The sequence below is a fragment of the Lissotriton helveticus genome, chromosome 5_1 (assembly GCF_964261635.1).
Source record: "Lissotriton helveticus chromosome 5_1, aLisHel1.1, whole genome shotgun sequence".
NCBI classification, from domain to species: Eukaryota; Metazoa; Chordata; class Amphibia; order Caudata; family Salamandridae; genus Lissotriton; species Lissotriton helveticus.
The window spans coordinates 1,900,339,240-1,900,352,985 of NC_136065.1; the positions used below are offsets into that span (position 1 = coordinate 1,900,339,240).

The window sequence follows — 13,746 nt, forward strand, 5'->3', positions numbered from 1 at the left end:
TTGCTAATACTCTGTTGCAGTGAAACTGGGGTTTTTCGTCCTTTGTTGTGGTTGGACACCCCCCATTCCTCCCATAGGAGCAGTAACAATACAAAAGACCTGTTTTGGAAGACACATTATTCTGAACTTCCCTGTTCTTGGAGCCAGCCATTGATACTTTATAAAAACATTTACAAATTCCTCTGGTTCTATAATATATTCTAGGGTAGATTCAAATGTAAGTACAGAATTGGGGTGAACATATGTTACCAGACCACCCCTGAAAACAGAGATGCTGCAGCGTGCTATTAATACTTGTATTCTCATTACAAACAAACAGCACTAGAGTTTGGGGGTCTAAAAAGCGATTCCAATTGGTACTGTAAGACCTCACCATTTCCCTGCTCAAATTGCATAAGACCTTGCATAAAGTATGTGGGTACGTACCATACATTCTGAGTTTTTGAGCTGGGAATGGAGGAAGCAAATGGCATTATTGCGCTACATCCTACTCTGAGGGGAGGAGCTTTCTCTGGTCTCAGTGGTATCAGTACTTACTGGAAGAGGTCTCGTTACTCTAGTCCATGTAATGAAGCCCTTTGTATTGTGTCATTTAAAGAATACGTTACATTCTAGAATGTCTATACATGCAATACTTCTAAATATTTTACACCTTTGCCCACAGGATCCATTTGGTGACAGACTGAAGCGCATCATGAATGCAATACATGACCATCTGGATGATGACGAATTGCAGGGCACAGAGCTCGGTACCCAGATCTATGAACAGAAAATTGTGGAGCTAGAAAAAGAAGGTAAGTACCTTCAGGTAACTCAGCACCAAGGGCTAGCGTGACAAGGGTGATGTCGTGTGAGGGGATGTCCTCCCTTGGGATTGGATGTGTTTTACTACACTTTTATTGCTTACTGTTTGCATAATACATAGCATTTCTGAAAATTCCTTACTTCCCTGGTAAAGTAAAGCATACTTTGTGCCTGCTAACTTTTTCTTAATCCAATGATTTGTTATGTTTTCTTGACTTGCCGAGTTGACGTTAGCAGTAAGAAACACTCTTCAGCAGTTACCTTTTAGCCGTATGTGATACACACAAGTCTGCAGTAACATTTTCTAGTATTAGTCTTTTATAGATGGAATCTGAGCTATTTTTGATGCATTTATTTATACGCTATGATATTAGGTTTGTCTTAATTTTAGGTCACATATATTCTGTGTTCGAGGCATGTGGGCTGCTGAATTCATATCTTAGCATTTTGCACCTTGTTGTCTTCGAAGAATCACGAAATAGGTGACTCCTCCCCTGGACTTAAGTGCGCATGGGCATCTTCTCCATCTTCAGATTGTTTTTCTCCGCCATTGGGTTCGGATGCACTTCGACAACTCCAACTTCCGAAGTTTTCCAACTTCCGAAGTCCAAAAAAATGTATACTTGTGAAAGTATTGTTTCCGCTCGGTATCCCTCGACTCGACAACCCTTTCCATCTATCTCTGGTAGCCGACACGTGCCGTTGGGCTTTTTCGACGCCACGTGGGCCTCCTGCCGATGGAAAGGACTCCGTTCAAAAGATGCCCACAATGTCGATCCAAGTTTCCACATAGCGATAAGCATACAGTATGCAACAGGTGCCTATCTTCGGAGCACAACGAAGAAAACTGTCCAGCTTGTGCTCAGTTCTGGTAGAAGAAAACTATCCGGAACCGAAGAGCTGCTCGACAAGAGATGCAGCGACAGGCACCAGAACCGGATAACATTTTTGACGACAAACATGAACTCCCAGAGGCAGCGGACTCCGACCTAGAGCTAGTCACAGTAGAAGACCAGTCAGACTCCGATGAAGACATCCCACCAGGGCAAACCGTGAGTACCAAAGCCCCTACCCTGCCTCCACCTCCAGCCAGGCTCCGGTCAAAGCATCGCCTAAAAGCCTTAGCCGCGACCGACACACCCCTTCAGAAGCCCCGCCTTGCGGCTCTGCTCCGAAGACCATACCAAAGCCTTCAGGTACCCCGGGACCGAGCAAAACACTTCCCAAAAAAGCTGTCGACTCAAAAACGGCCACAGAGCCGAGAACTGGCACCGACACCAAAAAAGTCGCCGATCCGGAAAAGGCCGTCCAGCCAAAGAAGGGCGTCGATCCGAAAAAGACCGTCGACCCAAAGAAGGTTGTCGATCCAAAGAACACTGTCGACCCAAAGAATGGCGTCGATCCAAAGAAGACCGTCGACCCGAAAAAGATCATTGACCCGAAAAAGGGAATCGACCCAAAGAAAGTCGTCGATCCGAAGACAGCCTCCGAGCCGAAGAAGGCTGTTGAGCCGAAAAAGGCAGTCGAACCGAAAAAAGTCGTCGACCCGAAAAAACACATTGAGCCGAAAAAGGCAGTTGAGCCGAAAAAAACTGTCGAACTGAAGAAGGTCGTCGAGTCAAACAAGGCCGTCGAGCCGAAAAGAGCCGTCTAGCCGAAAAAAGCTCTGCAGAAAAATAAAAACAAACTAGCGACCGATCCAAAAACCTCGGCGCCAAAGCCACGGACAGTGGAAGAAAAACTTTTTCATCCTGATCCAGGGAGCCCGTACTAAAACAGACTGTATGTAGAACCTGATACAGGACACATATCAGTTTACAATAGAAACAAGAGAAGACTGGACACTGAAGCACCTTCTTCTGTTCCTTTTAAGAAAAAGGACTTTGGGACATCCCCTTCTAGACCTTTCACACCTCCTCCTTTCACTCCTAACATGCCTTATGTTTCATATTCTCCTACACCTCCACACTATGATGACGTAGAAGACATGGGTGAAGATCCTCAACAGGACTTTATAGACCCTGATGATCAAGGAAACCAGGATCACACATGGGACGATCAGAATGACCCTTATGAACCATATGATACACAACCCATACCCGATACCTCGCCATACCCCAGAAAGCCGTCTCCTACTGACGACACTGTCACTTTTAACCAGCTAGCAGACAGAGCAGCTCAGTATCATGGCGTAAACATGCACACTGACCCTAGAGAGGAGGATTTCCTATTTAACACCTTCCCAACATCAGAGAAGAGTGTACGTATACTCCCTATGCTGAAGGGAGTATTGAAGCACGCACCAGACATCTTTAAAGACCCAGCCAGGGCGCGTGTCCTTAATCCAAGAATTGAAAAGAAATACAAACCAGCCCCTACAGACCTCTCTTATATCAAATCTCAGCTACCACTAGACTCCCTAGTTGTATCTAATTCTAGGAAAATGGCAAATTCACAAACAACAGGTGATGCCCCCCCCTCCGGACAAGGAGTCAACATTTTTAGAAGCCTCAGGGAAACGAGTGGCCTCTCAGGCAGCAAATACCTGGAGAATTGCCAATACACAAGCTCTCCTAGCACGCTACGACAGAGCACACTATGATGAACTGGAGGGATTATTACAACACCTACCAGAACCCTATAAGGCAAAAGCAAATGACCTAATACAGGAAGGAAAATTCATCACTAACGCATCCATAAAATGCGCCCTTGATGCAGCTGATACAGACGCTAAGTCTGTCAACACTAGCGTGTTGCTACGCTGGCATGCCTGGCTCCGCATCTCGGGTTTTAAGAATGAAGTGCAATCTACAATACTCAGTCAACCCATTAACCAAGATTTCTTATTTGGCCCTGCAGTTGATACCATCTTAGAAAAGATGAAAAAAGATACTGACACCGCTAAGTCCATGGGTGCACTTCAATTTCAACAGTCTAGGAGCTCCTTTTGAGGCTCAGGCACAGGCAACACTTCCCAAACCTCTTCATCATTTAAAACTAATGCACAAGGCACCTTTAATAAAGGTTCCAGTAGAGGAGGCTATAGAGGAAACAATAACAAGGGCAGAGGACGTGGTGGTAATAACACCAGAGCCTCCAACGCCACCAAACAGTGACTTGTTCACGCTCCCTCCAGACCACCTAACACCAGTCGGAGGCAGAATAACATAATTCCTACCATCTGGAACGCCATTACAGCAGACAGGTGGGTGAGACAAATTATCCAGTATGGTTACTGCCTGGAACTCACTTCTACTCCACCCAACATACCACCCAAACACCGTCCAATGTCCAAAGAACACATCACACTGTTACAACAAGAGGTGCTATCCATGCTGGAAAAGGGTGCCATAGAGCCAGTCCCATTTCAACATCAAGGGACAGGAGTATACTCTCTATACTTCCTCATTCCCAAAAAAGACGGGTCCCTCAGACCAATATTAGACCTCAGACCTCTGAACCAATACACACTCTCAGAGCATTTCCATATGATCACTCTACAACAATTACTCCCACTACTCTAGCAAGGGGACTTCCTTGCTACATTAGACCTCAAAGATGCATACTTTTACATCCCTATACATCCAGCTCACAGGAGATACCTCAGGTTCACAATAGAGGCCACCACTATCAATTCAAAGTTCTCCCCTTTGGGGTTACTACAGCACCAAGGGTTTTTACAAAATGCCTAGCAGTAGTAGCAGCACACCTCAGAAGACAACACATCCATGTGTTCCCCTACCTCGACGATTGGCTCATAAAAGCCAACTCATACGCACAGTGTGCCAGTCATACCTCACAGACAATCCAGCTACTACACAGTCTAGGATTTTCCATAAATTACCCAAAATCAAATCTGCAACCCTCCCACATACAACAATATCTGGGAGCAACTATAGATACCTCAGTGGCGAAGGCATATCCAAATCCAGCCAGGATAGCCAACATATAGTCTCTCACTGAAAGATTTCTGCCACAACACTCCCTGCCAGCTCGAGTGTTCATGCAGCTTATAGGCATGATGGCCTCCTGCATATTCATCGTCCCGCATGCTCGGCTTCAAATGCGTCCCTTACAGGAATGCTTAGCACGGCAGTGGAACCAAGCTCAAGGACAACTAAAAGACCTAGTGTTGGTAGACAGTCACACTTACAACTCTCTGCAGTGGTGGAACCCACAAAACCTTTCCAAGGGGCGACTGTTCCAAGAGCCAGTTCCACAAGTAGTATTAACAGCGGACGCATCACTGACAGGTTGGGGAACCCATCTCCTTCAATACACAGTCCAAGGTCTCTGGACAGTCAAACAAAAGACACTACATATAAACCACTTAGAGTTACTAGCAGTATTTCTAGCAATGAAAGCCTTTCAGAAATACTTGTGCAACAAGGCTGTGTTAATCCGGACGGACAACATGACAGCCATGTACTACATCCAAAAACAAGGAGGGACACACTCTCTACAGCTATCTCACCTAGCTCAGAGCATATGGAAGTGGGCAATTCCACAAAACATTTACCTCCTGGCAAAGCACCTCCCAGGAATAGACAATGAGGTAGCAGATCTACTAAGTCGACACAGTCAACAAATACACGAATGGGAGATTCACCCTCAAGTTCTCCAACCATTCTTCCAAAATTGGGGACATCCAAAGATAGATCTGTTTGCCACAAACGAAAACTCAAAATGCCCGTCCTTTGCCGCCAGGTTCCCACACCTGCTTTCACAAGGGAATGCGATATGGATGAACTGGTCAGGCAGATTTGCGTACGCTTTTCCACCAACCCCACTGATTCCATTAGTGGCACGCAAACTAAGGCAACAGTCACTCACAATGATCCTGGTTGCTCCCACATGGGCAAGACAGCCATGGTACACAACGCTCCTAGAACTTTCAGTAGTTCCTCACCAAAGACTGCAACTTTTGCCACAATTGCTAACACAGAACCATGGAGAAATCAGGCACCCAAATCCCAATCAGATGAACCTAGCGATCTGGCTCCTGAGGTCTTAGAGTTCGGATATCTTAACTTGCCTCCAGACTGCATGAGCATTATCAAGGAAGCAAGGCGTCCCACTACCAGAACATGCTACGCAGCTAAATGGAAAAGATTTTTAATTTATTGTAATAATAACCAAATCAATCCATTAGATGCCTCTATCTAAAACTTAATCTGTTACCTGCTACATCTTCAAAGATGTAACCTAGCATACTCATCCATAAGGCTACAGGTTGCTGCTATAGCAGCATATCTTCAAAACAGACAACATGCGTCCCTATTCAGAATACCACCTATCAAAGCTTTTATGGAAGGACTTAAAAGAATTATCCCTCCAAGGCATCCACCTTCTCCAGTCTGGAACTTAAACGTAGTACTTACCAGACTCATGGGACTCCCCTTCGAACCGCTTCATTCATGTGTACTACATTTCTTAACATGGAAGGTGGCATTTTTAATTGCCATTACCTCCCTCAGGCGGGTGAGTGAGCTACAGTCACTAACCATTCAAGAACCTTTCATGCAAATACACCACAATAAGGTAGTGCTTCGTACAAACCCTAAATTTATGCCAAAAGTTATCTCCACTTTCCACATCAATCAGTCCATAGAATTGCCAGTTTTCTTTCAAAATCGCAGTCCGTGGCTCAAAGAGCTCTACACACACTAAACGTTAAAAGAGCTCTGCTATATTACATTGACAGAACAAAATCATTTAGAAAGACAAAGCAACTATTTGTTGCTTTTTCACCACAACATAAGGGCAATCCCATTTCCAAGACAGGAATAGCCAGATGGATAGTTAAATGCATTCAAATATGCTATCAAAAGGCAAAGCACACTTTAACAATTCCCCCAAAAGCCCACTCAACGCGCAAAATGGGGGCATCCATGGCTTTCCTAGGAAATATTCCCTTAGAAGACATATGTAGGGCAGCTACATGGTCTACCATACACACTTTCACTAAACACTACTGTGTTGACGTGCAAGCTAAGCAACAAGTTGCTGTAGGCCAGGCTGTCCTTAAAACTCTTTTTCAAACCACTGCAGCTGATACAGGCGACCACCGCTAGAAGAGAAACTGCTATACAGTCTATGCTACGATATGGATTCAGCAGCCCACATGCCTCAAACGGAAAATGCTACTTACCAGTATGCATCTGTTCTTGGCATGTAGGGCTGCTGACATTCATATAGCCCACCCTCCTCCCCGGTGCCTGTCAAAGCTGCAGGGTTATCTTTTTACATACATTTACATGGTCATCTCTTACTTTCCTATACTCCATCTTTGCCACAATGGCGAAAAACAATCTGAAGATGGAGAAGATGCCCATGCGCACTGTAGTCCAGGGGAGGAGTCACCTATCTTGTGATACTTCGAAGACTCTTCCAAGACAACAAGGTGCAAACATCCAGACCCAACACTAGGCGGTGACCTATGCTAAGATATGAATGTCAAAACACACAAGATGATGGACGAAATGTTGCACAATGGCAAAACATTCACTGGGTTTAATCCATCGTTATTTTGCTCACCAAGCCACCCCAGTTCAGACATGGCCATATGCAAATCAGTCTTGACCCTGTGCCTCATGGGAACAGTCCAGACCGAACTGCCAAGCCATGTCTTCCCTGGACCGGAATCAAGCGTCCTGGATCGGTTTCTGACTATCAGCCGTCTTCAGCCAGGATAGCTTGACTCCAGTGACGAAGTGAGCACAGGACCCACGTCTGGGCATACCCTTCCCACATAGGGTGAACAGAAAAACACACAAGATGATGGACGAAATGTTGCGCAATGGCAAAACATTCACCCCCAGTCACAGATCTGGGTTTAATCCATCGTTATTTTGCTCACCAAGCCACCCCAGTTCAGACATGGCCTTATGCAAATCAGTCTTGACCCTGTGCCTCATGGGAACAGTCCAGACCGAACTGCCAAGCCATGTCTTCCCTGGACCGGAATCAAGCATCCTAGGACCGGTTTCTGGCTATCAGCCGTCTTCAGCCAGGATAGCTTGACTCCAGTGGCGTAGTGAGCACGGGACCCACGTCTGGGCATACCCTTCCCACATAGGGTGAACAGCAAAACACACAAGATGATGGACGAAATGTTGCGCAATGGCAAAACATTCACCCCCAGTCACAGATCTGGGTTTAATCCATCGTTATTTTGCTCGCCAAGCCACCCCAGTTCAGACATGGCCATATGCAAATCAGTCTTGACCCCGTGCCTCATGGGAACAGTCCAGACCGAACTGCCAAGCCATGTCTTCCCTGGACCGGAATCAAGCATCCTAGGACCGGTTTCTGGCTATCAGCCGTCTTCAGCCAGGATAGCTTGACTCCAGTGGCATAGTGAGCACGGGACCCACGTCTGGGCATACCTATCCCACATAGGGTGAACAGCAAAACACACAAGATGATGGACGAAATGTTGCACAATGGCAAAACATTCACCCCCAGTCACAGATCTGGGTTTAATCCATCGTTATTTTGCTCACCAAGCCACCCCAGTTCAGACATGGCCATATGCAAATCAGTCTTGACCCTGTGCCTCATGGGAACAGTCCAGACCAAACTGCCAAGCCATGTCTTCCCTGGACCGGAGTCAAGCATCCTAGGACCGGTTTCTGGCTATCGGTCCTAGGAAGCTTGTTTCCGGTCCAGGGAAGGCATGGCTTGGCAGTTCGGGCTGGACTGTTCCCATGAGGCACAGGGTCAGACTGATTTGCACATGGCCATGTCTGAACTGGGGTGGCAGAGTGGGCTAAAGAACGGTGATGGATTACACCCAGATCTGTTGACTGGGTGTGAGAGCTTGATTGGTTCAGATACTCCGTCCATCACCACCCCCTTTTGTAAAGATATGAATGTCAGCAGCCCTACATGCCAAGAACAGATGCATACTGGTAAGTAGCATTTTCCTTTCAGTGCTTCTTTGTTAGATCATAAACACATAGGGCGTGTTTTGATAAATTAATTTAATTAAAAAGAACAGTTTACCTGTCCCCATGTCACTTTGTGGTCATTTCAGATAACTTTTACATTAACAATGGAAACTGCTACATATATTATGCAGCCATTTGACCAAGGAATGTGCTTTAGGCCTCAGGAGGCATATGGAAAGCAATATGGAAATACCAGTAGATTACAATACAGTGGTGTAGTGTTAGTAGGTACATTTGAGTTAAGCATAAGGTGACCCTAAGATGTATGTAGAGTCCTGGCAACTGAAAGTTAAATATACACTCCAAACTCGCCTACTTGGGTATAACAGTTTAGAAAAGAAGTTGGTGAGAGGCGGTTGTCTTCTGGTACCTGTTTCTAGTTTGGAGTAGAAGGCGGATTCAAAGGGAATAAACACTCCCTGCATTTCAGCTTCTCATTCAGGAAGAGGCTTCTTTGAAGAGTTTGGTCCTCCTCAAAGGGATTGGCTGTGCTTTGTCCAATATCTGCAGCCATGCACTCCCAGTGTTTTTTCAACATGTCTTTCTGTAGCTCATAACAGAGGGTTGGAGCACACTCCGGCCTTGATTTAGAGTTTGACGACTAGTATACTCAGTCACAAACATTATGGAGAATCCTGTCTGCTGTTTCATAAATGCATTATATCCTATGGCATGTGTAATACAGTGGATGGGATATCCACCATGTTTATGACAGGATATCCCATCTGCCAAAAAGCAGGCCTTAAGTCGGTTTTCCCATGTCCACATTAGAAGACTGATTGTGAGTTTTCCCCTGCAGGGTCCGGTCGGCCTCACTGGTCTTTTTCTGTTAGTCTCTATGGTCTCAGAGGGTAATGGGGGTCTCTGGGAGGAGAGGTAAGGGTAACTTGAGCACACCCATTGGGGTGTCTTGGGTGGGAGAGGCCAGGGAGCTTATAAACGCAATTGATTCCCATCAGGCCCACTTTGTATGGTCCGCTACAATGTTGGTGGATTTTGTTAGAGCTCATTATGTTGCAAGTTGAAGCAAGATGCGGGAAGATTCTAGAGTTAGCACAGTCTTTTATTCCATCTGTGGCAAATGTCTTTGAATTTGACCCTTGTTGACTTTATTAAAATGATCATTCAACTGGAATTTCCACCTGGCATTCAGTGCCAAATATGGTAAAACCACAAACTTAATATAGTAACCATGTAGATGAAATCATCTGGTTTCTGTAGGAAGTAGGAAACCCAATCCAGAATCCACGGTTGGAACTACCTAAACGTTAAAGTGAAGGAAATTTCACTAGTGGTTTCTCCTCTATATTTAATTCCCCATCCAGAAATGAGAGGATTTTCCTTTACTGCCCACTTCTAAACCTTGCTTGAAGTCTACTTTCTGCTGCTGTTTGACCAAAAACACACTTCCGGGTGACAGCAGAGCATGCTGCCTCGTCTTGGCGGCCATGCACATTCTCCACACCCTCTCTGATGCTGGAACTGGAACCAGCGCATCCTAAGCCTTTCCTCTGCATGTCCATGGAACAAGTTGGGTCAATGGCTAGGATTCACTATGCAATTTATACTCTTATGTAAGTTAGTGTATAAAGCTTTTTACCTACAAGTACTTTTTCAACTATAAGGGAATCCCATGTCTTAACATTTTACATGGAAATAATGGAGCAGTTGTCAGGTCAGAGTGGCAATCCCATTGAAGACCGTCTGCCATGGTTTGGGGACCTGGAACCTGTTATTACTCATTCTAAAATGGCCTGCCTGTGGAGCTCCATTGTTGTGATGTTCTACCTTGTGCTTCTATACTCCAGGAGCAGTGGAGGCCTGCAGAAAGAAGAGGGTCTGTGCGTTGCACCTACGAAAGTACAACGACGCGCTCCTGATCCACGACACCGTCCGAATGATTGATGCTTTTAACGCCCTGGAGACATTCTACATCATTGAGACACTCAGAAAAACACAGGATGACCCCACAGAACAGTTCCTGTTCCGGATATTCGATGGTAAAGGAAGTATTTAAAGGGGACGTCACAAATTCTCCTTTCCTGAAAGCCCATAATACCGAATCTCTACCACCCCTCTATTCAGCCCACCAGTCATCTACATTATGTGAAAAACCTATCTAATGATGTCATCAAACTCCTATACTTGAATTTATTCCAAAACAATATAATGGAATGTTTTCCCTGACAATGTAAGACTAAACCTAATGAAATAAAAAAATAACAACAGGATTTAACCACTAATCTTGGGTTCTGGAGTAATAAGCTACTGTCCGTGAAGCATTTCAAAGCCTGTAAGGGGTAGGAAGTTTTATATAGCCTCAATTACAGCACAATCTAATCCAATCAGTGATTACCCTATTGCTACAACATTGTGATTCAGCAGATCTTCCAGTAGAAAGTAAATGCTGTAGATCTGCAGAGCATGCAAGATACTTTTTCCTAGAAGTTGGTGCCCGTTTGCTGAAAGCTGCCAGAGTAGACAAACTATTACCTAAAGTCCAGATAAGGATCACACTATTGAAAACACACGTATGATGCTGCGTAAAGTGCTTTAGTGAAAACGGGAGCATTTTGAAGAATTAAGGGTCTGATTTAGAATTTGGAAGCATTGGAAATGTATCCAATTTCAGGAGTAAATGCTAAATCTGGAGGAGGATTCTCCAGGGGACATTCTTCTGTTGGCAGGCTAGTATACCTCCTGGGTTGTGGCATTGTTACCTCTGCCATGTCCTTTTTGTGTTGGCAAGCACTGAGGTGAAGACAATACTCTCATCAGGCTGGTATGAGGATACAAAAAAGGAAATTACTGCAAGGCAAATTCCAGTGAATTCTTCTCCTCAGTTAGCATTTCTTTCAGAAATCAAAATGTCTTTTAAGAACCACCCAAGATTAAATCTGGCACTACGTGCTAAAATCGTGACACAAAAACAATCATTCTTATTTTTTAAACTAACAAAATCCGTAATGTTTACCTCTCAACTTATTTACCGCACCCTGAGTTTCAATTGACGCAATCGCTCACCCTGTACAATATTAACATTTTATTCGTAGGTTTTTCAAATCAACAAAAAACAGTTAATTATCTCACTCACAGCTGAGATAGTGACAGCAAGTACAGGTTATAAAATCAAGGTGCCATCCTCAAGGCCATATATCCGGTTAGTGTGTATCATGAACAGAACAGCAAAAGGCACATCTCCCCACAGTCAAACGTATACATCTCAGGCAGGAGGCCCTCCCTCAGACATTAGCTTCCAATAATGCCGCATTCTTAGATTCTGAACCGTGCTGTGCAATAGTTTCCTATGACCTCTAGTATGATCTTTTAGGTTCCCAAATGTCTCAGGGTCATGCCTAGGGTGCATCAGGTCACTGAACTCCTCCTATAGCCGTGCAGCAAGGGCCACGTTTTTAACCATGCAGCTTCCGTGGGGAGCACAAGTGACATCCAGTGCACTGCCACCAGTTGCTTAGGAAGCAGGAGAACAATGTCAACTCTGAGCAGAGAGCCAGTACTGAGGACACTGTTGTGGCCCATCAGAATTGGAGGTATTCCAGCTTAGACTGCTCAGAAGAGTCTTCAGGAAAGAAGGCTAAAACAAAAACTGAAACGTGGTGGGGGAGGTGTTTTTTTTCTTCATCTTTTTTGGGCAAGTTGAATGTATGTGCCACTTTTAACATCATGCAGTTTTTTGAAGGCAGAAAGTATTGTGGAGAGGTCATATGTGAGCTTCAAAGATGTATCACATAAAACTATAGCTCCAATAAAACCATTGAAATATGTACAAAGTTAACATGCAAATGTCTTTAACCCCTTCATCTTATTCCCCAGAAAACAAACAAGAACTGTCACAGTTGGCTAACGACACCAGATACCAGAACCCCAAACTGCAAATGCTGGAGAAAATCCTACTGGAACACTTTGCCTATTCTGCAGAGTCATGTGGCATTATATTCACCAAGACACGACTGTCCACGCACTCGCTGCATGAGTGGATCTGCACATCTGATGGGCTAGAAGGACTGGCCAAGATCACCGCTGCTCTGACCGGGACAGGATCAAACAGCCAAACCAAGCACATGACACCAGTAAACTGATTTAAATATTTAAATAATGCATAGCCTTATTTATTAATTTCAATTGTAAATCAATGATTTAAACCAACGTACTGGTTAATAATTCAGAAACAGGAATAACAAATCCCCAATGCATTTGTTGCATATCCATAAAAAGATGTATTCATTCACAGTATGTAGAGCATTCTTAATACAGCTCACAAATACCCGTTACTGGTAAATGCCTTTATACATCTTAGTGTAATATTATTTTTTGGCCATAGGAGTTTTCACCCACCTAAATTAATATAAGGCCTGTGACACGCCAGATAATTTAGACTGCGGTTCTTATAAAAAATGGGCACAAACTGTACTTAATCCTTGTTTTTGTAAGAGTTCCGATAGGGTTCTGAGCACAAATTGCCCTCCGTTGTTTAACTGACTGTTACTACCAGATATTTGTTGGTGGTTATAACAAGCAGAAAACTATTGAAATGCAGGTAATCAAATACACAACATTGAGCATTATTTGCCCCAGTCGATAAACTGGGCGCAAAAACAGCAGGAGCACCTGGTGCAAATGTTATTATATCACGGTCTTTGTCAACCCACTGATTAGTAAGATCCAGTCAGGGGTTAGTATATCCATGCTGAACATCCCTTGGCCAAATTAACCAGTACTGAGTTTCAGTGGAGATTGTTGGTAAATGTGTTGTTTAATCAGAATCCCTCGACTAGGTGGAAGATCCCAGTTCAATAATGCTGGCCATATTTGAAGCCTGGTGGCGAGAACAGTTTTCTTTCACTTACAGTATTCTCCTTCCGATGAAAAGTGAGTGGCAGCCATTCTGTCCATAGACAGCAACAAAACACACATGACATATAGGAAGGATGTGGATTTTGCATGCTTGCTCTAGCCTTTCTTACAAACC

At 44.4% G+C, this 13,746-nt stretch overlaps 1 protein-coding gene across 3 annotated transcripts in view; it reads left to right on the forward strand.

Annotated features, from left to right (window-relative positions):
* Positions 1-13,746, forward strand: part of LOC144755965 (ATP-dependent RNA helicase DHX58-like) — a 102,762-nt gene that overhangs the window by 32,875 nt on the left and 56,141 nt on the right. For 2 of the 3 annotated variants that reach the window (XM_078645412.1, XM_078645413.1), the window contains exons 6-8: positions 665-794; positions 10,565-10,756; positions 12,591-12,847. In XM_078645412.1, the coding sequence (XP_078501538.1) occupies positions 665-794; positions 10,565-10,756; positions 12,591-12,847 (579 nt within the window). The remainder of the gene's footprint in view (positions 1-664; positions 795-10,564; positions 10,757-12,590; positions 12,848-13,746) is intronic. The other variant, XM_078645414.1, reaches the window with a different exon arrangement.